The 21,806-nt window shown below is 50.4% G+C and overlaps 1 protein-coding gene across 3 annotated transcripts; it reads right to left on the reverse strand.

Annotated features, from left to right (window-relative positions):
* Nucleotides 1-3,425: 3,425 nt before the first annotated feature.
* Nucleotides 3,426-18,170, reverse strand: LEP (leptin). 3 transcript variants are annotated; one of them, XM_045869847.3, is made up of 3 exons: nucleotides 18,017-18,170; nucleotides 7,986-8,157; nucleotides 3,426-6,312 (listed from the first exon to the last, which is right to left on the reverse strand). In XM_045869847.3, the coding sequence occupies exons 2-3, from the start codon at nucleotides 8,127-8,129 to the stop codon at nucleotides 5,956-5,958; spliced, it is 501 nt and encodes a 166-aa protein (XP_045725803.1). In that variant the 5' UTR covers nucleotides 8,130-8,157; nucleotides 18,017-18,170; the 3' UTR covers nucleotides 3,426-5,955. The 3 variants fall into 3 exon arrangements, with proteins under 3 accessions (XP_045725803.1, XP_045725802.1, XP_064431056.1); XM_045869846.3 differs by having other exon boundaries at nucleotides 3,426-6,315; nucleotides 18,017-18,169; XM_064574986.1 differs by lacking the exon at nucleotides 18,017-18,170 and adding an exon at nucleotides 8,571-9,851 and having other exon boundaries at nucleotides 3,426-6,315.
* Between the last annotated feature and the right edge of the window lie 3,636 nt (nucleotides 18,171-21,806).

The following is a 21,806-nucleotide window of genomic DNA, read 5'->3' on the forward strand; positions in this document are numbered from 1 at the left end:
TTTCTTCTGGAAATTCGGCCCCAAAGTACAGGGCTTGCTATAATAAATTCTTGTGTACCTGTCACCCAATTTTAACAATTACCAACATTTTATTTATTATTTATTTTTTAAGATTTTATTTATTTGAGAAAGAGAGAGAGAGAGAGCAGAAGTGGGGTTAGGGGCAGAGGGAGAGGGCAAAGCAGACTCCCCGCTGAGCAGGGACCCCGATGTCGGGCTCGATTCCAGGACCCTGGGATCATGACCTGAGCCGAAGGCAGACGCTTAACCGACTGAGCCACCCAGGCGCCCCGATTGCCAACATTTTATTGACCTTGTTTATCTACCCTCTTACATATATTTTTTTCTGAAATATTTTAAGGTACATCCCAGACATCATTGCATTTCATCCTAAATGACTTCAGTTTGAATTTCTAATAAATAAGGAAGCATTTAAAAATAGAGGCACCTGGCTGGCTCAGTTGGTAGAGCGTGTGACTTATGATCTCAGGGTTATAGGTTTGAGCCCCACGTTGGATGGAGAGGCTAGTTAAAAACAAAATCTTTAAAAAATTTAAAAAAAAATGGAGGCACTTGAGTGGCTCAGTCTGTTAAGTGTCCAACTTCGGCTCAGCTCAGGTCATGATCTCAGGGTCCTGGGATGGAGCCCTGGGGCTCCCTGCTCAGTGGGGAGTCTGCCTCTCTCCCTCTCCCTCTGCCCCTCCCCCCACTCGTGCTCTCTCTGTGTCAAATAAATAAATAAAATCTTTAAAAAATTTTTTTTAAATTAAAATATTTAACCACCATGCCATCACCCCAACTAATACAATTAGTAATAATTCCTTTCATCATCTAACCCAGAATCCATACTCAGATTCCCATCACTGTCTTAACGCTCTTTTTTTTTAGTTGGTTTGGGCTTATATCTTTGAACTAAAAAGGAAGAGGTTTGCTGAGCAAGTTAAGAGTGAGCAGAATTTTAAGAATTTTAACCTTTAAGGGTCGGGACGGTGTTCAGGCTTTTGACAGAATTAGCTGACCTGATATAATGGGCTTGTTAATACAGGAGTCTCCGATCCTTTGGTCACCAAGCAAGAGTGGAGTGCCTGCGCTGGGCCGGACACGACAGCCAGGCGCGGGGCCAGGCGGGGTGGTCCTGTTCGGGCATGAGACCCCTGCAGAAGTGATTCCGCGTGAGCTGCGCATGCGCCGACTGAACAGGGGCCATCGGAGCTCAGTGGAAGAAATGCTAATATTAGGTACCTTTATTGTAAAAAGACAGTTTAGGCAGGTAGGAGTCAGTGATCGAGACTCCCTTGATTTGGCCTGATCTTTCCTCCAATCAGTGATCATAAAGGGATGCCATAGAGTGAATGTTTGTGTCGCCCAAAAATTCTTATGTTAAATCTTAACCTCCAAGGTTAGGTATTCAGAGGTGGGGTCTTTGGGAGGTGATTAGTGTTATTTTAAATAGTAATTATGTACATAATAATCAACAATGAGATTAGTGCCCTTGTAAAAGAGACCCCAGAGAGCTCCCTTGCCCCTTCCACCCGGTGAGGACACAGTGAGGGGTGTGGTCTATGAACCAGGAAGCAGGCGCTCACCAGACACGGGATCTGCTCGCACCTTGATCTTGGACTTCCAGCCTCAAGAAGTGTGAGAAATAAATTTCTGTTGTCTATAAGCCCCCCAGACCACAATATTCAGTTATAGCTGCCCAAATGCAGTAAGACAGGCAATATTAACTTTACATGTATTTACTTCCCTCTCTCCCTTCCTTCCTCCCTTCCTTCCTTCCTTCCTTCCTGCCTGCCTGCCTGCCTGCCTGCCTTCCTTCCTTCCTTCCTTCCATCCTTCCTTCCGTCCTAATCTTGTTGTTCTTCCATTTAGTAGATTCCTCTTCCTGTCCTGCTCTCTTTCCCGTGTCAAGCTTTCCTGAAGTGGACTTCCTTTCTCCTTAGGAGCTCTCTCTTCTTTTCTCTCTTAGGCCTGGCTCTTAGGGATGGTTCTCTGAGTTTTGGTGTGTGGTACCTACCCCTCTCTAGAATCTGGCTTCATGGTTCAGCATCCAAATCCATCTCCACTTGCTTTGCAGTTGTCTTACTCTGTGTTCTTCCATGAGCAGCACCAGACCCAAGGGTTCTGGTAAGGAGGTGTATTTGGGAGGTGACCCTAGGAAGCAGGAGTGAGGAGCAGGGAGAGTGGGAATGAGAAGGAGGAAAAGCCAGTTAGGAGTGCTCCACGGATGTGACGGCAGTGGGCACCCAGGGCTCAGTCCTACAGAATGCACTTTAGAATTGCCCCCGTGGAGAGTGGGAGGCGGGGCCGTTTATCCACAGACCCCCCCTTCTCCACTGGTTGAGATTTGCTCCTCTGGGACCTTCCCCTTCCCCTACCCCTTCTGGCTGCCCCATGTGGGCTGAGAGGCTTCCTAAGGAGCCAAGGGGAGAGGTGCAGGGATGGTGGGGGCAGGGGGCTTCTAAGGCTCATGACTGCTCGGAAACAAGACATCTCAAATGGTCCCAGATGGCCACCAAGGGGCAAATACATCATCCCCGAGCCCTGCTACCCATCTCAGGATGGCAGAGACTGGGGCGGGTCAGGGCATGGGCACCTTTCTAGGTCTTTGGGGATGAGTGCAGAGAAAGTCTTGTAAGAGAAGGACCATGGCCCGGGCTTTTCAGCAACGTGGACCAAAAATTCTCTCTTTTTTATTTAAGTTGGTTTGCATCGGATTTCTGTATCTTGCAGCTAAAGAAATCTTGACTGGTACAGAGTCCAGCTCCTTCCCTGAGCTGCCAAGTGACCCGCTTAGGCTGTTCCAGCCGTATCTGACAAATCTTCCCCTGCTCCCCCAGCCCCCTGCGGCTTCCCCTTCTTTGGGAGCTCGGTCTCGCTTTCCTCCACCACTTAAACTAGTACTCAGGAATGGGTTAGCAGCTGTCAACTATACTTTGAAATCGCCCATGGAAGTGACTGCTTGATGGACGCCCCCCCCCCCCCCGCCCTGCCCCCAGTCCTCCCCAGAACTTGGGTGGAAACTGTCAGGTTCTAACTGCACCACAGAGATGATTGTCTGTGCCTACAACGAGATAAGTCTTGTCTTTTCGAGAGTCTGTGCCCCTGGTTGGGTCTGCTGTTGGGCTGCATGTTGTTGATTGTGTGCTTGCGGGTTCTTGTTGTTGTTACTCTTTTTTGTTTAAAAAATAATTTGGTGCTTCTCAAGGCTGATTTGCAGACCCACACTGACTCTGGTGCCGAATGTGCTTGTTTTGCCAGCTCAGTGCTTTGGGGGAATCCTTCAGCCTGATTAACTGGTGGCCGGCTGTGGCCAAGCCTGGGCAGAGCTGACCCCCTGAGGGGTGGAGGCCAGCCAGGCCTTGCCCTGTCACACACAAATAGCTCTTCTAATGCCCCTGCAGAAAGGGTGACAGAAAACAAAGACCAAGGGGCAAAGTTAATTTATTTGGATTTTTTTTAACAACAAAAAAAAAGACAATCATTTACATTTTAGAACTTTCACACTCTGAGAATGAGCTGTGGTGCCAGGTTTTGGTGAGTGAAAGCCTTAAGAGATCCCAGCCTGATTGGGTGGTAATGATTGCCTAGGTCCTATTCTCCAGAACGGGTCTGACTCTGCCCATCTCATGAATCTCTCTGTTCTAGAACTTTCGATTCTTAACCCTTTCGATATCAAACTTCTTTGCCACTGAAGGCCTCTTCAACATGTCCCTTTCCCTCCCGTCCTTCCTTTGTCTGCCTTTCTTTGTAACTGGCTGCACATACCTTCACCCCGGTGTCTTAGCACCAACCAAACAGCCTCCTCCCTCCAGACAATTCACACCCCTCGCCTCCTGCAAAATCACTTCCAACTCCTCTCTCTCAGCAAGCCTTCCTGGTCTCCCCTGCCCGACACTATTGGTGCCTCCGGGGAGCATTACCTGGCTCCAGGGACACTGCCTGAATCTAGTCTTGGCCCTGCGACCTGTCTGCTGTTATGGTCTTAGGTCATGTTCTTATTTTTAAATTGGCAGCTACACTGTTCAAAGGGATGTGGCTACACGGTAATAAATGCTGCCGTGCCTGCAAAGCAAAAATGCTACCAAGTGCAAGCAGGGTTAGCCTGTGGGCCCCCGAGACCGCCAGCCTCAGCTCAGCATTTCCCGCCTGCTGAGGAGGTTGCTGGTTCGGCTGCTCCGTTGCCATGGTGAAAGGCCAGACTTTGCATGCTGGTGTGTGCAGTTTTTACCATCTACAATGCAAGGTCCCTGAGGGTTAGACTGGATTTTAACGTGTACTTGGTGAGCTTCTCTAGCCCATAGCACCAATCAGGGCTGAGCACAAATTAGGTGCTCAGTCTCAAAGTTGACAGCTTTGATTCACATTTCCTTGGACAGATCCACCACCTAGAGTGTGACGGCCTCACCACAGCGGGAGGACGGTGGAAAAGCCAAGCCTCCTTGTTCATCCCCTCAAATATGACCTCTAGTGGGAAAGGCACTCCTGGAGACCTCAGCAGTGCTGGCCCAGGTCTTGGGACCATCCATCCACTAAAGCCCACAGACCTTCCCACTGGAATAAAAATCCACCCCAAATGAGTGGGAAACATGGTCTTGTTTTGGCTGAGCCAGTCAGATGAGAATCACAATTTGGCAGGCACATCTCAAGTAGGGCTACTGCTTATAAATCCAGTGTGGGATCATCCCTAGACCATTCCAAGGTCCATACCAAGGACCCCTGCTCTGGGGATCGCTGTCGCCAGAGAGGGATCCTCACTCCCTGATAAGAAAGACCTCTCTCCAGGGCGCCTGGGTGGCTCAGATGGTTGAGCGTCTGCCTTCGGCTCAGGTCATGATCCCAGGGTCCTGGGATCAAGTCCCGCATCGGGCTCCCTGCTCCTTGGGAGCCTGCTTCTCCCTCTGCTTCTCTCTCTCTCTCTCTCTGTCTCTCATGAATAAATAAATAAACTCTTAAAAAAAAAAAGAAAGACCTCTCTCCAGCAACTGGAGAAGGCCAGGGCTCACAACTGCCCCAATAAACAGTCTTCAGTGCCACTCCCTCCATGGGTGGCTGGCAAAGCCCCCCACAACCCCCCGAAGGGGTCATCTTTCCATGAAAACCACACTAAGTGGTTGCAGAGATGAGAAAATGACCCCCCTCCCCCATCCGAAGAGCTCATTGCACAAATGTGATTCCGAAAACACATTCTGGATCCTTCCCCTTGCCCCTAACACATTCCCCACCTCTAGGTGCACACATCCACACATCACAGATGACAAAATTTATTAATTCTTTTTGAAATAACCTGGTCCTTGGAGATCCGCTCAGGGCAGTGCCGTTGCAAACACTGTAATTTCACATCTGTCACAGTAGAAACAAAGCCAGTTACCAAAGAACTAACTAGAGAGCCCTCAAGTCACTAGAAATGGGTTTGCCTCAGCCAGGCCCATCGAAGGGATTGGAACCAGCATCCCTGGCTCTGGTCAGCCCCAAAGAGCCTGGAAAAGCTGACGTTTTCCTTCCAGTCCATCCAGAATAAAAGGCGTAATAAATAACGTGTTGCTTGGAGGTTGCAGCTATGTGTGGATGTAGCCCTCACGGTGCTCCCAGAATTCTCAAACAGAACCTTGCTTGATGGTCCAAAGGCTCGGTGGGTGCCTCCTGCAATCACCCCAGGTCACGCTGAAGCATGCAGTGAGGGGGGAGGTGGCACAGGAAGGAAGACTCTTGTGAGAACCCCAGATCCAGTTCACTGTTTGCCGGGTGGGTCCCCCTTCCCGGTGAGTATGGAATCATGCATTCTATCTTTGGTTTCGTGCCTTGGCGGCTTATGCCTTTGGAAGAGTGGTGCCGAGGTGTGAGAGAGAAATGGACCGGGGTCCGGATAAAGGACACCCACACGGGCTCTCTCCTGGAGACACCCAGAAGCCCAGGGCTCTCTCCTCGACTTTGGGAAGAGAGCCCTTTGAGGCCTCAGCACCCAGGGTTGCGGTCCAGCTGTCGAAGCATGCCCTGGAGGGCTGCCCGCAGCCTGCTCAGGGCCACCACCTCTGTGGAGTGCGCTGAGGCTTTTAGGACATCGCGCAGGTTCTTGATGTTCTCCAGGCCCCTGGCCCGGGGCAAGGGGCAGCTCTTGGCGGAGGCCAGCAGGTGGAGAAGGTCCCGGAGGTTCGTCAGGTCATTAGCTATTTGGACCACATTTCTGGAATGCAGACTGGTGAGGATCTGTTGGTAGATGGCCAACATCTGGTTCATCCCGGACAGAGTCCGGACCAACTGGAGCCCAGGAATGAAGTCTAGACCAGCAACCCTTGGTCTGGAGCAGACACCCTGCTGGGAGAGAGGAAAAGGGAGAGCAGGATCTCAGAGAAGTCAGTTCTGCAAGGCCTCGGCGTCTCCCGTGAGTGTGGAGGTCCACTCTCTTGCTTGCCTCCGGTCCCACTCACCACCCTGGCCCAGGCCCTTGTTTCTTGGGCCCCGGGGCCGCCACGCTTGCAAGCTGGTCTCCTGGACTTCTGTCTTCCTGCCCTTCCCAAATCACCCTGCCCTCCCCTTCCAGACCAATCTTCACAATGGCCTCTGCTGTGGAACCAGCCATGGGGCCCGATTTCTACTTAGTTAAGTCTCTTCCCCAGGCACTGAGGTCCTCCTGAAGTGCCCCTCTCCCAGCTATCCTCCCCCCACTTCCACCCCTCAGAGGACTCCTCCCTCCCAGTTTGGTTCTCCAAGGCCTCCCACCCCCTCAGGGATCAAGGCTGGACAACCCCCCCCAAGAGTGCCCCACCTCACTCTTCAGCTCCAGTAACGCTGGTTACCAGGAGGGGCTCTCCCCTTCCCCTCTGCCTGCGACGCTCACTCTCGGCACCACCCAAGCTGGGACACTCTGGATCTATCCTGAGTGGCCCCGTGAAAGCAGGGAGACTCCTGGGTTTCTCTCTATAAAATGCCCCAAACCCTGTCTAGTTCTGAGCTGTCCCTGCTTCTGGCCACCTAACTTCTCCCTGGCTACCCAAGACCACTGTCAGACATGCATAGCGGGCGAGAGATGTGGAAGTTTCTAGATTGCTCCATGCTGGGGGAGCAAGCAGGCTTTTAAGACTAGGGGCTACCAAAAACCACAGCTAAAAACCTTTAATGAGGGCATGCTCTGTTCTGGTTCTGTTGGGGGCCAGGGGGAGGGCAGGTGGATCACTTGCTTTGTTTAATTGAATCTCAAAACAACCTTGTGAAGTCCCTTATGATAGTCCCACTATCTAGCTGTGGAAACCAAGGCTTCAAGACACTGAGCAACTAGCTTAAGATTTTACAGAGAGAACAGAAGTGTGAAGATTCACATTCGGTCTTCCTAATTCCAAATACAGCCCTCCTCTGGGAAATGGCTGAAGGTCTAGGCCTGTGGACCCCAGGACTCGCAGTAATAGGGAGAAGCTTCACAGGGCCAGAGTTCAGCTAGGAAGAATGCCCAATGCGGGGCGCCTGGGTGGCTCAGTCGGTTAAGCGTCTGCCTTCGGCTCAGGTCAGGATTCCAGAATCCTGGGATCGAGTTCTGCATCGGGCTCCCTGCTCAGCGGGAAGCCTGCTTCTCCCTCTGCCTCTCTGCCTCCCACTTGTGCTCTCTCTCTAGCTCTGCTCTCTCTCTCTCAAATAAATGAAATCTTAAAAAAGAAAAAAAAGAATGCCCAATGATAAGCACATTCTAGCGATGAGACAGAGGCTCAGAGGGGATGCAGCTGGGGTTCTGGTCATCTGCCAGTTGGACACAAGGACCTTTATGGCTCCCTCTGGTCCTAGGCACTAGGATTCCCATCAGAGAGGAAGGAGAGGGAGGAGGTGGGAGGCAGAGGGGAGAGGAAGAGGAAAGGCAGCTCTCTTCGTGCAGGAGGGAGGAATCAAGGCTGCCATGGCTCCTACATGAGGCTGCACAGGCCTTGGCTAACGTCTGAGGTCCTGGTTTCCCCATGGGCCAGTCACAGCTCTATTTTGTCTTCTCAGACCCTCCCTACCGGTTGTGAAATTTCATTGATCCTGGTGATAATCGTCCTGATGAGGATTTTGGTGTCATCCTGAACTTTTTGGATGGGCATGGCTTCAATATAGGACAGACAGGACCAAAGCCACAGGAATCGGCACAGGGATCCGCAACGCATCTTCCTTCCCAGGATGTGCTTCTCAGGCCTGAAAACAGAAGGAACCACACATAGCAAGTCGCTGGTATCTCAGAAAAAACACCCAGACGCCCTGTTACCAACCACATTATCTGATGTGTATAAAAATGAGACTTGCTTTCTGCCATCCCCTCAGCGTCAAAGACAATTTGTTATCTAGAATTACATTAATGAAATGCATTTCCTCGGGGAGGCAGGGCCTGAGCAATTAATCTACGAAGTGGTGTGGGATGGACCACAGAGCAGTAAGCCAAGGCAGGAGCACATGGACGTCATGGTGATGATAGGACTTTATTGCACGCTGTGAGGAAGAGAACGGGCTTTTAAAGTCTGGTCTGAACCCAGCCATTTAATAGCTGCCTGACACAAAGCATATCACATAACCACTAAAAGCCCCACCAGCATCTCCTGCAATATACCTACCTCTTGACTTTTATGAGGATCAAATGAGACAATGCATGTGCAAGAGCTTTAAAGGTGTTGTGAAATGTACTCTATTATTATCCTTATTACTAGAGATGATGTTACTTGTCCTCTCCATTACTCTCCCGTGGCGGCCTCTGATGCCTCTGTGATGGCATTTATCACTGGCTTTATTACTTTCTTTCTCTCCCACCGGGAGCCGGAGCGCACCCAGCCCTGGCAGAAGGTCTGTTAATGTGTCAGATACAGAGCCGGGCACCAAGGATACAATCGTGAACAACAGATGTTCTCCACTCTCGGGTTGCTTATGCTTTCATAGGAGAGATAAACAGGTCTGTAGGCCATTCCAATACAGGAAGAACAAACTTTTCGAGAAGGATGAGCGCAAGATACCACAGGAGTACAAAAGGGGCTCCCTCGAAGAGGTGTCACCTGAGCTGGGTATTAAAGACCCAGTAGGGGTTAGTAAAAATGGAAAGTGGTTGCCACAAATGGCCAGAAAACAGCTGGTTCAAAGGTATGGAGGCAGGGGCGCCTGGGGTGGCTCAGTCGGTTAGGAGGCTGCCTTCAGCTCAGGTCATGATCCCAGGGTCCTGGGATCGAGGCCCGCATCGGGCTCCCTGCTCAGCGGGGAGCCTGCTTCTTCCTCTCCCTCAGCTGCTCCCCCTGCTTGTGCGCGCTCTCTCTCTCTGACAAATAAATAAATAAATAAATAAATAAATAAATAAATAAATAAATAAAATCTTAAAAAAAAAATAAAATAAAGGCATGGAGGCAGGAGAGACTATATAACATGTTCATCCAGAATGATTGACACTTTTGAAGTCATGGAACAATGAATTCTAATATTAGTAATATGCAGATCCTTGAGTAAGCAGCTAAGTTTTAATGAGATACATAAGACAAAAGGTAATACAGTTAAATGTGTGCGAGTCTGTGATCCATGTTGTGTGCATGAGCCTGAAATGATAATCAAATGCAAGTAAATATTAGCATGAAGGTTCCGGAAAAGGCAAAAAAGTTAATCCCTGTTTTTTATGTTCTGCCTCATCTGGGTCTTGATAACAACAGATAATACATTTTCTATCCATAATCATATTAGTATGATTCATATTCTGGCAATATAATAGAAATAAACGGTCTGTTTATATATTATTTATCATGCTTGATCAAAGGTATGCTTTTAATCTGAATTTTATAGAAGGGGAAACCGAGGGTCAAGAAGATGCACTAACTTGCTCACAGTCAAACAGGTAAGTGGCTGAGTCAGGGTTCTGCTTAACCCAGAGAGGCTGGGGTGCTCTCTCCCCACCCCACAGTTTCCCCAGCCTTTGAGGAGAGCCCCAACTTACAAACCACCCCAATGCTCAACCAAGGTACCTCCTGGGACCATGTCCTTGGAAACAAACACCCTGCTCTAGGATGAAGCTATGGAGATTGTACCCCCGTATCAACTCAAAATCCCGAGTAATTCAGGAGGGGGCACTTCAGGTGTTTCTGTGCTTGCTTTCTCTCTTAAAAAGTCGAAGCTCAGGTGCCTGGGTGGCTCAGATGGTTGGGCGTCTGCCTTCGGCTCGGGTCGTGATCCCAGGGTCCTGGGATCGAGTCCCACATCGGGCTCTCTGCTCCTTGGGAGCCTGCTTCTCCCTCTGCCTCTCTCTCTCTCTGTCTCTCAAAAAAAAAAAAAAAAAAAAAAGTCGAAGCTCCCTCTATTAACTCCCGATTACATGAGTAAACATTTCCACCAAATGTTTGTGGAACGGAGTTAAATAGCGCTAATCCCCAGTATGGTTCCACGAAACCCTAGCAAAGGTGGAAAGTATAGTGGTTAGGTCCCAGGGCGTCAGTGAGCTCCTGGGCAAATACTTAACCTCCCTACAGCATCCGTTCCCGTGAGTAAAATGTAACAAATAAAACCACCCGGTGGAAAAGGGTAAATGAGATGGACCTGTCAAGCCCCTGCGTATTGTGCTTGTGTGCCGAAGGGTGGGTGGGTGGGGGGAGAGGTCAGCCATCTGGGAATTGTGTGATTACCAGGCAGGGCCTGAAACACTGGGCTAACACTGCCTGTAGCCAACCCTGAATCTAGCATTTGGCCCACTGCCTCCCCTGGGCCATCTCCACAGGGTGCCTGGCATTTCTGGGTGCTCCCCCTGCAGCACAAGATTGAATGGTACCCTTTTCTAGGATTCTAGTGTAATGATACCCTCCTTCCCGGGAGAATTTATTACCAGATTAACTCTGGGCATAGTCGCTCTCGCATAATGGCCACCCTGTAACACCTGAACGGGAAGACAGTTTTATAAGCCCCTCTATCAGCACTGATAATATGCTTCAGTGGATACAGAAAATACACTGTAGTTCCTCGAAATGGGGAATTGAGAAGCTGCTGCTAAATCTGCCTAAGAGGAGGGGCCGGATTTAGGGGAGCTCCGTAGAGAACCCATAACAAGTCCATCTGAGATCAAAGTGGTGGAGAGAACGAGGCCCACCAACATACGCCACACATGTGTGCTCACATACATAACATACAGCATATGCACACACACGAACACATCAACACACCAAACCCTTTTAGTAGAGGCTGCTAGTTGTCTCCAATATCTATGCTTCCCTTCTTCCGCAGTAATAGAATATCCAAGTTTAGATGGTGATGTGCCATCCAGAATAAATACTACACTTCTCAGCTTCCCCCAACTAGGTTTGGCTATGCCAATAAGCCTGGCCAATTAAATATCAGCATGGGTGCTGGGTGGCAGCTCTTGGGCTGTGTGCCTTTGCCTCTTCCTCTTTCATCCCTCCCTGCGTCCCATGCCTGGATTGCGGACGCAGTAGCCAGGGTTCTGGCGCCATCTTGAATCATGAGGAGGAGAGCCTCACCTTACAAATGGTGGAATGGGGAGCCAAGGTGACATACTGGCCTCAGACTGCCCATCCCTGGACTTGTGCTGCACGTGTGAGAGAGACATATCCTCTGTCTTGGTTAAGCCACTGTTATTTGGGGTCTCTGCTAAATGCAGCCAAACTTAATGCTAGCTGATTCACACACCTGGACATGGGCATCAGGACAGAGTAGATGTCAAGTGTTCCTGGGTTCCCCTGAGTGTCAGGAGCCGGGTGGGGACTGGCTGTGGCCTAAGAAGGTGGTGTAGATGGCTGGTGAGAGCAGAGTTTAGGGACTAGAGAGGGGAGGGATAATTCAAGACAGCAACTACAACTTCACTAAGCACAGTGCCTGACACGTAATGGTTACTCAGTGGATAGCGGATGGTTGACAGCCAACGTGTACTGATCGCCCACTACGGGCCAGGTACAAAGACGAAAAGGACATGGAAACACAGGAAGGTGGGAATCAGGACTAGGGAGGGATGGGGCTGAAGACTGCTGGGTTTCCCCAAAGCCCAGGGAATATACCGCAGTATTTAATGTTGTCAACTATTAACATATATTATTTCTTAGAGATAAAACTCAAGAACAAAACTGTGCTCTTGAACAACCAGTTTACATAATTAGCTCCAACTCCAGGAAGAATGTAAAAGCTTTTTTTGTTTTCGTTTTTTTTTTTTTTTAGGAAGGATGTTTAAACATGCCCAGGGTAATTCATGGGAGGGAGATGTGTATAAAATTATGAACTCTGGAGTTCAGCAGAACTCTGCTTGAGTTGGAGTACAGGACCTTGGACAAGTCTGCCAAACTCTCTCAGACCATTGTTCTTCGCTATAAAATGGGAATGATACAAACTGTAATTCCCACCTGAGGCTGTTCTGTGGATGAAATGAGGTAATGTATATAAAGTGCTAGCTCCTTGCCTGGCCTATGGCCAACTCCAATACACATGAGCTGTTATCACCACTATTTCCAGCTAAGGAATCAAGGAGGCATCTTGGAGGAGGTGGCATTTGATAAGGGCCGTAAAAATCAGGAGGAATTGGGTTTATGAAGGTGGAAGAGAGGAGCAGTCCAGCCAAGGGCTCAGAGGCTGAAGAATACCTGTGAACTCAGGACACGGGCTCACAGCCAGCATGGGAGTGATGGGCCAGGAGGTGGGGTGGGATTGGGCCCCAAGTGCTGCGTAGGGAGGCTAGGTTTCTTTTGCGGAAGTGAGGAGCTCTGACTGTTCCCAGGCTAATGCTTTCAGCCCAGGTGACAAGAAGGATGGAGATGGAAATTGGCAGAGGCACAGGGAGGGAGTTGCAATGCCTCTGATTTGCTGTTTGCAACTGGTGGGACCTCAGGTGGACCCATCCAGCTGACAGTTGGGATTGGCAGTCACATTCAGAAAAACAGGGCTGCAGATGTAGACCCAGGAGTGCCCAGGTGGAGAAAGCTCAGGTGAGAGGAACGGGGAGGAGAGGCGATTGTCAGCCAGCTGCCTGGGCGGCAAAACCTTTCCTCTCTAGAAATTTCCAAAATGGTTTTGAACATTTAGGAGCTGTCATTTTTTGAGGGTTAAAAGATGAACCATTGAAATGTTGATACAACATCCTGTCTCTTTTGTTTCTCTCTGCCCATTATTTAAGTAGATCCTGGGGAGGGAGATGGGCACTGTGGGGGGAGGTGTGGCCAATGGGCCGCATGCACACTGGCCAAGGTCTCCCCTTCACTCTGCTGCTCCCTGCCCCCACCCCTCTGCTCACCCTCACCCTCTGGCCCTCCTGTTCACTAGCTTTTGCCTCCTGATGCCTTCCCTCTACTTTAATTAAGACCCTGACACCCCCCGTCATCTCTACCAGCATCCCCTGCCATGGGTCCACTGGAGAAGGAAAGAGAAAAACCAGTGCTCCCAGGACAGCACTAGAAAAGGAAATACCACCACAGAAAACAGTTCCAAGGCCAGCAGGAGAGGCTCCTATAACCACACCTTCCATCCGACCACATCCTACTCTCTGAGTTCACCTGGGGCCTGGATGCTGGCCCCAGCTCTATTCATCCTTATCTGATCCCCCTCCCCAACCCTGCCCCACTTGTATGTGGGCCCCCCACCTCTGCCTTCTCCACAGACAAGCTCATCTCCTATTTCCCCAAGAAGCTGGTGGCCTCCAGATGTGACCTCCTTCACCTCCACTCTGGTCCTAGGGGTTGAGGCAGACCACGTGGAACCTCTCTGTCAAGATAGGGGGATGCTTCTCCAGATCCAGGCTGGAAGGTTTGCTGGGCCAAGGTCAGGCCTGCCTACAGCCTTCTGATGATAGCAGTGGGCGGGGAGGGGGGGCGGTGGAGGGTGGGGAGAGCTTAGGGACACAGAGGCATTTGCTGGTGAAGGCTGCTAGCCTTGAGCTATCCAACGTCACATGTCTTCTCCTGGTTGAAAGTGCCAGAGGTTAGTAGGAACCCAGCACACGCTTCTCTCTTCCTTCTTCTCTTCTCCGGCCATTGGGATTTCTATACCCCCCTCTTCAGTAATTCTCGGTGTGCTAGTACGAACTAAATTCAGATAATGTGGTATTTGCTGTTAATTATGAGGGAAAAAGCTTTGGATGGTCTAAGCCTCTCCCTGCAGAAATTCTTCCTGTGGTCTCCCTCCCATCCTTTCCTTCTCCTCCTTTCCTTCCTTTCTCCATAATTCCAATTTGGAAGGGACTTGGGTACAGGGAAAAAACAAAGGATGAATAGAGACAGGGAAGACCAGATCTTGGTCATTCAAGCTACTCAGAATCCAGTGGAACAAACAGAAGCTAAAATAACTCATTTTAACACAACCTCATCAAGGTTATGAGGGAAGGAGCATTGAATCTGGGGAGCACAGAGGAAGGTGGTAACTCTGGGGAGGTGAGGACAGCCTTGTAAACGAGGCAGTATTTGACCTGAGACCTTAAAGACAGGAGTTCCCCAAGAGGGCAAGCAGGGCATTCCAGGCCAAGGCGACAGTGTGGAGTTGGGGAAAACTATGGTGGGTTTAGGAGAATTCAATATGGCAGAAGGGTAGAGCGTGTGAGGCTAGAGAGCTAGAATGTGCCAGGCTTGATTCCACCTCGTGGGGGATCTGCCCTGTTCTGAGCACGCACGCACGCACGCACACGCGCACACACACACACACACACACAGGTCCTGGAGGCCATGTCTGCATGCCCAGTGGTAGTCAAGAGACCAAGAATACTCTTCTCCTCCCTTTCCGCATCTCTTCCTCTTCCAAAGCCTGATTAGGTCAACTGGCATCTCTCCCAGGAATTGAAAGTAGGGCTTCAGAGAGCCCAGTTTGTCTCTGCTGAGGGCTCAGAAGCTCCAGGGTAGCCGTGGTTGCCCTCACGTGCATGGAATAGCCGAGAAAGACCAGAGTTCATCCTGTAACTGGTGGGTTACAGTCAGTGGCTGCGCTCCTTCCTGACCTTCCTTCTGGTTCCTGACCTGGGTGGTTCTGGGCCCTCCCTGTCCTTAGCCTCCACTGTGAGATACTCTTCCACATATACTCACTTGAGTATGTTTCGACTCTCTGAATATATTTTTAGATATGGATAAACACATGTAAGAGGAACGAGGGTCAAGAAATCAAACTCACCCTTACAAAGAGTGCTGCACTCTTAGGAGTTCTGTTTTTTAAATGTTGGTTGCAATATATTGTTTGAAACACTGAGCTAGATGAGTGGTTTTCTCTTCTTTGCAACTGAGAGCCTTGTCTGAGAAATGTTAACACACATAACCAGCAGCCAGAGTGGGGGTGTGGGGGTTACAGTCTTCCTACTCATCACAAACCACCCTTAGATCTGATCCCCATCATGGAAAACAAAGAGGTTTCAATTCCAGTGTCAACTCTGATCAACTTTCCGCGGCTCCCTGGCGCACTGTGTGCATGGGGAACCTGAAGCTCCATCCAGCCTCAGAAGAGAGGGTGCCTCGATCAATTAGCACTGTCTGCCAGGTGCAGGAGGCATGGACATGCTATTTGTTCCAGCATCTCCCAAGGGCCTGGCACAGAGCGGGAACTCATTAATATTTGTTGAAAGAATAAATAAAATGTTTCCCATCTCTGACCTTCATTGTCTAACCAGGTTAACCTACCTCTATCATGGTTCACTTGCCCTGGTCTCAAAGTCACATTGTAGAATTCCCTTTTGCCCAGCCAGAATCCCTAGGAAACTTTCTTAATGAAGGCAGAAAACACTTTGGCTTTCAGGTTTCCCTTTAACAGTGACCTTGGTTGGCTTCCTGCACCTCAGGTGTGTCCTCCAGCACCCTGTGGGTCCCCATTCCTTTCAGCTTCCCCGGTTCTGCTCCATCCTGATGGTGGTCCCAGGTGCTCCCTGCCTTAGTCCCATTCGTCAGCCTGGCTCCAGCTGCTTGCTTTGGGCCTCCTGCGCTTCTCAGAGACCTCTCCCCCTCCTCTCTGTGGCTGCCCCCCCGAACCGCCGCCTTTGAACTCCTCCCCAGCCCCGTGCACCCCAGAGTACAAACACAATGTGCACACCGATGGGGATGAGATCAGCAATGAAATCAGTGAGACGTAGGCATTGACACGGATCACGCATCTGGTTCTGGGGAGCTGACAAACTGGGTCGGAAAGACTGTAAGCCACAGTTTGCTGAGAAGGAAGGCCCATCTGTTGTCACACATGGAATAAGTGCCTGAGCCCAGGCATCAGGTGTGTTGTTTCTAAGCAAAAACAACCTCTTTCTATTTCTCTGAGACAACTGTGTGGTCAAAGAAGAATTTCGAGGCTCCGGGCTGGCAGGCCGGGATGGAGCTGCTACCACAGAATCCTACTGCTGGGGAGGACAGAGTCTCCTGATTGACTGGACAATTGCAGGACAATTTGGCTTGCTTTTCCTTGCAATCACATGCATGCTGTTCAAGGATGCACACCCCACAAGGACTCTACTTCCGGGAAGCCCCTTCTCTCTCCCCAACTCCCACGTTCCTTCGGGTGGCATCTAGGCTGGAGTGGGGGACAATGACCTGGGTTCTGCAAGGAGAGTTCTCCCAAGTGGCCACCTCCGCGCCCTGCACGGGCCACTCAGACATGAGAGGCATCCGCCTGGGGCTGAAAGGCAGGAATTCATTGCAATCTCCCTGGCTCTGTCCTTGGCGCTTGGAACCATTTCCTGGAATGGGGGGGGGGGGGCGGAATATTTCCCCCAAATACCGAGAAGAGTTATTTTGGGCATAAGATGTACAAAATATGAGAAGGACGCTCCTTTGGCCAACACGGACACGTTCCCCTCAGCCGAATGTCCTCAATTGCTAGAAAAGGGAAGAACCTAAAAACATCCAGGTTTTCTCTTGCCTTCTCCCCCTACCTAAATGAGGGAAATGATCCGCATGGCATCTCTGCTCCTAGGGACACGGGAATGGCAGCGACTATGATTCTGTAGACCAGCCTGGTGGGAAAGAGATTGGGTACCTTCGCTCCCACCAGTCCCAGCTGACGGCTGCCCACCTCAGAAGGCTACAGACCAAACTTCCCCGTTGTAGTTCCTACAACGGGGGTCACGGACCTGGGGCTCCTGGGTTGGTGCCTGCAAGTACCTGCCCTCTGCCCCGCCCACCCTGAAGACCCTTCTAGCAGAAATCAATCATCTCACCCACTCCAAAACTGCTATTCTCAAAGGACAACCAGGCCACTCCTCTTGGATCTAGCGGTACGTAAGGATTCACAATTCCAAAATGCCACCATCTTGCAACTATAGAAACGGGAAGGTAAAGGCAACCACACCCACAATGCAATGTAAACCAGGCCGGGAGAGAAGGCGGACTCTGCCTGGGGCCTACCTGCCAACAGTGGGTATTTGCGGTCCTGACAAGAGAGCCGGTAACAGTGAGAAACATGCAGTAGGCCTCTCCGCGACCCGCTGCTCTGTCAGCTCAGAAAACCCCAATTTCTTCCATTGTCAAGAAGGCAATTTGCTTGGCTTTGAGGCCAGATGTGTGAGACTCGGCAGAATTTCTCCGAGATATTTGGGTTCTTCCTGACAGTTTTCCCTCCACCTCTACCCCACAGTGGTCCTGTTCCTAGGCTTTGGCCTTATACAGATCCTCGCATTCACATATCAGAGATGAACACCCCCACCGGAAGATGATGCGGGAATTCTTAGCCGCAGAGCAAAGCTAGTTCCCAGAAACCGAACGCTCCTACCCGAACCCCCAGCACCCGCGAATCTATCCCCTTCCGAGGGGGGCAGGGTACCCTGATCTTCGGGGATGTGCTCAAGGCAATTTCCAAAGCATCTCAGCAGCTGGGCTGGCGGCTCTGACAGTCTCCGGGGATCCTGGCTGCCTCCATGGCACAGATTCCTGCTCCGTGGGCACGGCACAGCCCGGCCCCGAATCCAGATCTCCCCGGCCGCCTTCCCTCCCGTTCGAACTCTGGGACAAAGCCGCCATAGTCCAGAACCGAGCCGTCTGTCCTGCCCCTCGCCCGCCTCAGTTTCCCCCGCGTTCAGCGTCGGGTGGGGTGGGGTGGCTGGCCAAGAAAGACCGGCGGAGAAGGAAGAAGGAGCGTGCCCAGGCCTTACCTCGCAGCTGCTTGCTCCGCGATTCCTCCGGGGCTCCATGCCTGCCAGCCCCTCTTATAGCTGCCCGAGCACCACTTGCGCAAGTGGTTGGCAAGCCCCGGCGCATCCTGAGCGCCTGCTCCCGCCCCGCCCTGCCCCGCGGCGTGGGGCAGCGTCCGGCCCGCTGGCTGCGGGGCAGGGGCCTCGAGGGAGGGCCTCCGCGGCGCCGGCAGCCACGCGCGCGCCCTCGGGGACCGCCCGGGGGCCGCCTGGCGGGGGCGGCGAGTCCTGGCGGTCCCGCCCGACGCTCTCGGCACGGCCGCGCTGCCGGGATCGACCTCTCGGGGCCAGGGTGGCGGTGAAGGGCTCCTCTGAGCCCGCGGGGAGCTCGGACGGCGCGCCCTCGACGAGGCGGAGGCGCACCGACGGCGAGGCCCGCGCGGCCGGCCCGACGGCCCCGGGCTAGAGGGAGCCCGCCCGCCGTGCAGCCCGCGCCCCCTCCCAGGATGGGGGTCTGCCCTGGCGCGCCCCGAACCCGGCTTCCAGCGCTCAGCCACCGGCACTGGGTTGTGAGGAGTCTGCCCCCAGGCGACACTAGGTGCGCTGCTTCGAGGGCTGTGAGGAGGAGAGCGCCCTTCGGCCTTGGGGGGATGCTCTGGACGCACCGCGAGTCCATCCCCTACCCAGTATTTCCCACGTACACAGGAGAGTGTACGAGGCGATATTTTCCCCTCCCGGCCTGGGAGTAGGAGCCTGAGCCTCCCTCGGGTTTCAGGGACAAGGAAACTGAAGTCCAGGAGGTTAAGTGACTTTCTTCAGAACCCCCAGCTGGGAAGGGGTAGAAATGGGCCAGGAACCCAGGTGCCAACAACTAGATCAGGCCCATTCCCGTTCCCACAGCAAAGAGTAGCCCTGAAAACAAACCTTTCAGTTAAGAACCAGCCCATCTTGGGCGGGAGCAGTTGGGAAGTTACGTGGGTGGGCCGAATTCGGCCACCACCTGTTTTGGTATGGCTATGAGCTGGGACTGGTTTTTGCATTTTTAAATAGTTGAAAAAAAAATAAAAAGAATAGTTATGGCACGTGAACATTATATGAAATTTACACTTTGGTGTCCATAAATAAAGTTTTGAATTTTGGCCAAAAAATGGGGAGGGGACCTTTTCCCTTTTGTACCTACATATCTCTGATGTTGCTTCTTGGTCTGAAAAGCCTAAAATGTTTATTATCCAGCCCTTTGGAGAGAAAGTTTGCCAACCCCTGAACTAAAGGATACAATGAACATTAGCTCCTCTGGGTGGGCGTTGTGGGTGGGCGTGCAGTTAGTTGTGGGTGGGCATGCAGGACTGCTCATCCAGCCCTTCTCCTAGAAGAATCTTCCCGTTGCCCTGGGGTCTCTTCCTTCCCCATTGAAGAAGCTTGTCCTGGTCACCTTTCCAGCCAACTCCCCTCCTTCCAACGGGCTTGGGTGACCTCTTCCACCTCCTCCCACAGGCTGTAAGTGGAAGGCAGGGGTCAGGTCATCCCCTTTCTAGGTCCTGGTACCTTCGCAGTGCCAGGCACACCTGGGTGCCCGGGAAGAGTTTCCTGAATGGAACCCCAGGGGCACTATGGACCACAGAACTGATTTCTGACACGCAGTATTAGTGACCACAGTGTGGGGATTCCTCTAGACTCAAGGCCACTGGGAGGTAGATATTTAGAAGGTGGGGAAAGACACCTGCAGTGATGATGGTGTGTAGGGCAAGGAACGCTGGGCTGACACGGGTCCTGGCGACACCCTCAGGTTGCATTGGAGACTTTCTTATGGAAACATATTCCCCAAAGGCTGGTGTGCTCTGCCAAGACCACAGGGGTCTGTTTTGTTCACTGCTACATCTTCAGCTCATAGTCCAGGACCTAGCATGATGTATTTCATTTTTAAGACATATTTTTAAATGAAAATTTCAAACATACAGAAAAGCAGACAATACGCCCGTCACCTAGATTTCCCATATTTGCTTCATTTACTTTTTGGTTAAAATATTTTAAAGCAAATTACAAGCATCGTGACATTTCATCCTTACATACTTTAGTGTGAGTCTCTAAAAAATAAGGAAGCTTTTCCCCATAACCACAAGACCATTATCACACAATTATAATTCCTTAGCATCACGAAAGAGCAACTCTACTTTCAAATTCCCCAAATATCTCAGAAATGTCCTTCATAGGTGCTTTGTTTGAGCCTGGTTGTTTTGCACTTATTTAATAACTACTTATTGAAGGAAGGAAGAAAGGAAGTTGAGCTAATATTTGTGGAAGTCAGGAAGTGTTAGCACTGCCTGTGATCTGTAATTGTGCTGCCACTGAAAACGTGGGAAACCAACTAAATGTCCGATGAAAGAAATTGATAAGATTATTGAAAAGCCACGTAAGAGCAATATGCACGCATTAAAAATTATGTTGTAAAATATAATATTTAATGATGCTGGAAAACTAATTCTATTTTGTGAACTGGAAAGAATCCAATTACAGGGCTTCTGGCTGGCTCAATCGGTAGAGCGCGCGACTCTTGATCTCGGGGTTGTGAGTTCGATCCCCACGCTGGGTGCAGAGATTATTTAAAGAAATAAAAATAAATAAATGAAGACTCCAATTACAAAATGGTGTTTTCTGATCACACACATTCACACCAAAATATACGGTATCGCTTCTGGGAGTGGGATTAGAAATGATGTTTAATCTCTTTTTTTTGGTGCTTTTCTGCTTTTAGAAAGTGTATACAATGGAATTACATTTTAAGAGAAATATTTTATGGTGCTTTGTGTTGTTTTCATATAGTGTCTGTTTCACTCGCTGCAATCAAATTTTCCTTGTCCCCAGCGTCTTTATAACTTGGCTCTAAGCAAGGGCTTAGCTTATTTGCAAGACCCCATGGCAGCCTGGGGTTGCTCATCTCAGTGGCACCATCTTCGGGGTCATGGGCTGGATTTGAACAGATCTCTTGCATGAACATCAAACAGCACTTGAGGCTGCATTGCAAGGATATGGACTGCTTATCTGTCTATCCATCACCTACACTTGGTTGATTAATAAATCTTTATGTTATTTTGGGGTGCCTGGGTGGCTCAGTCGGTTAAGTGTCTGCCTTCAGCGCAGGTCATGATCCCAGGGTCATGGGATCGAGTCCTGAGTCCCACATCGGGCTCCCTGCTCAGCAGGGGGTCTGCTTCTCTCTCTCCCTCTGCCCTTCCCCCGGCTTGTGCTCTCTCTCTCTCTCAAATAATAAATAAAATATTTAGGGCACCTGGGTGGCTCAGTCGTTAAGCGTCTGCCTTCGGCTCAGGCTCCCTGCTCTGTGGGAAGCCTGCCTCTCCCTCTCCCACTCCCCCTGCTTGTGTTCCCTCTTTCGCTGTGTGTCTCTCTCTGTCAAATAAATAAATAAAATCTTAAAAAAAAAAATATTTAAAAACTAAATAAATCTTTATCTTATTTTATTTTTAATAAAATACTATATAATAAAATATTTTTTTAATTCAAAAGGGACAAAGAGATATGAAAACTCAGTCTCTTCCCAGTCCTCCCTCTTTCCCTAGTAGCAACTGTTATTATCAATTTCTGGTGTGTCCTTCCATGCATATTCATGTTCTATCCTTCATCTATCTATTTGCTTAAAAGAAACACACACACACACACACAAATGATGTCATAGTAAACACACTACTCCTCCTGCCCCTTGTCTTGAAATTTTTTTATTTTGGTGAATTTCCAATTTCCATAGTACATTTACAAGAAAACATGACCTAACAAATCCCCACATACCCATCATCCA

Source organism: Mirounga angustirostris, unplaced genomic scaffold (assembly GCF_029215605.1).
Source record: "Mirounga angustirostris isolate CCGP_5_RB_7025 unplaced genomic scaffold, mMirAng1.0.hap1 SCAF_12, whole genome shotgun sequence".
Taxonomy (NCBI): Eukaryota; Metazoa; Chordata; class Mammalia; order Carnivora; family Phocidae; genus Mirounga; species Mirounga angustirostris.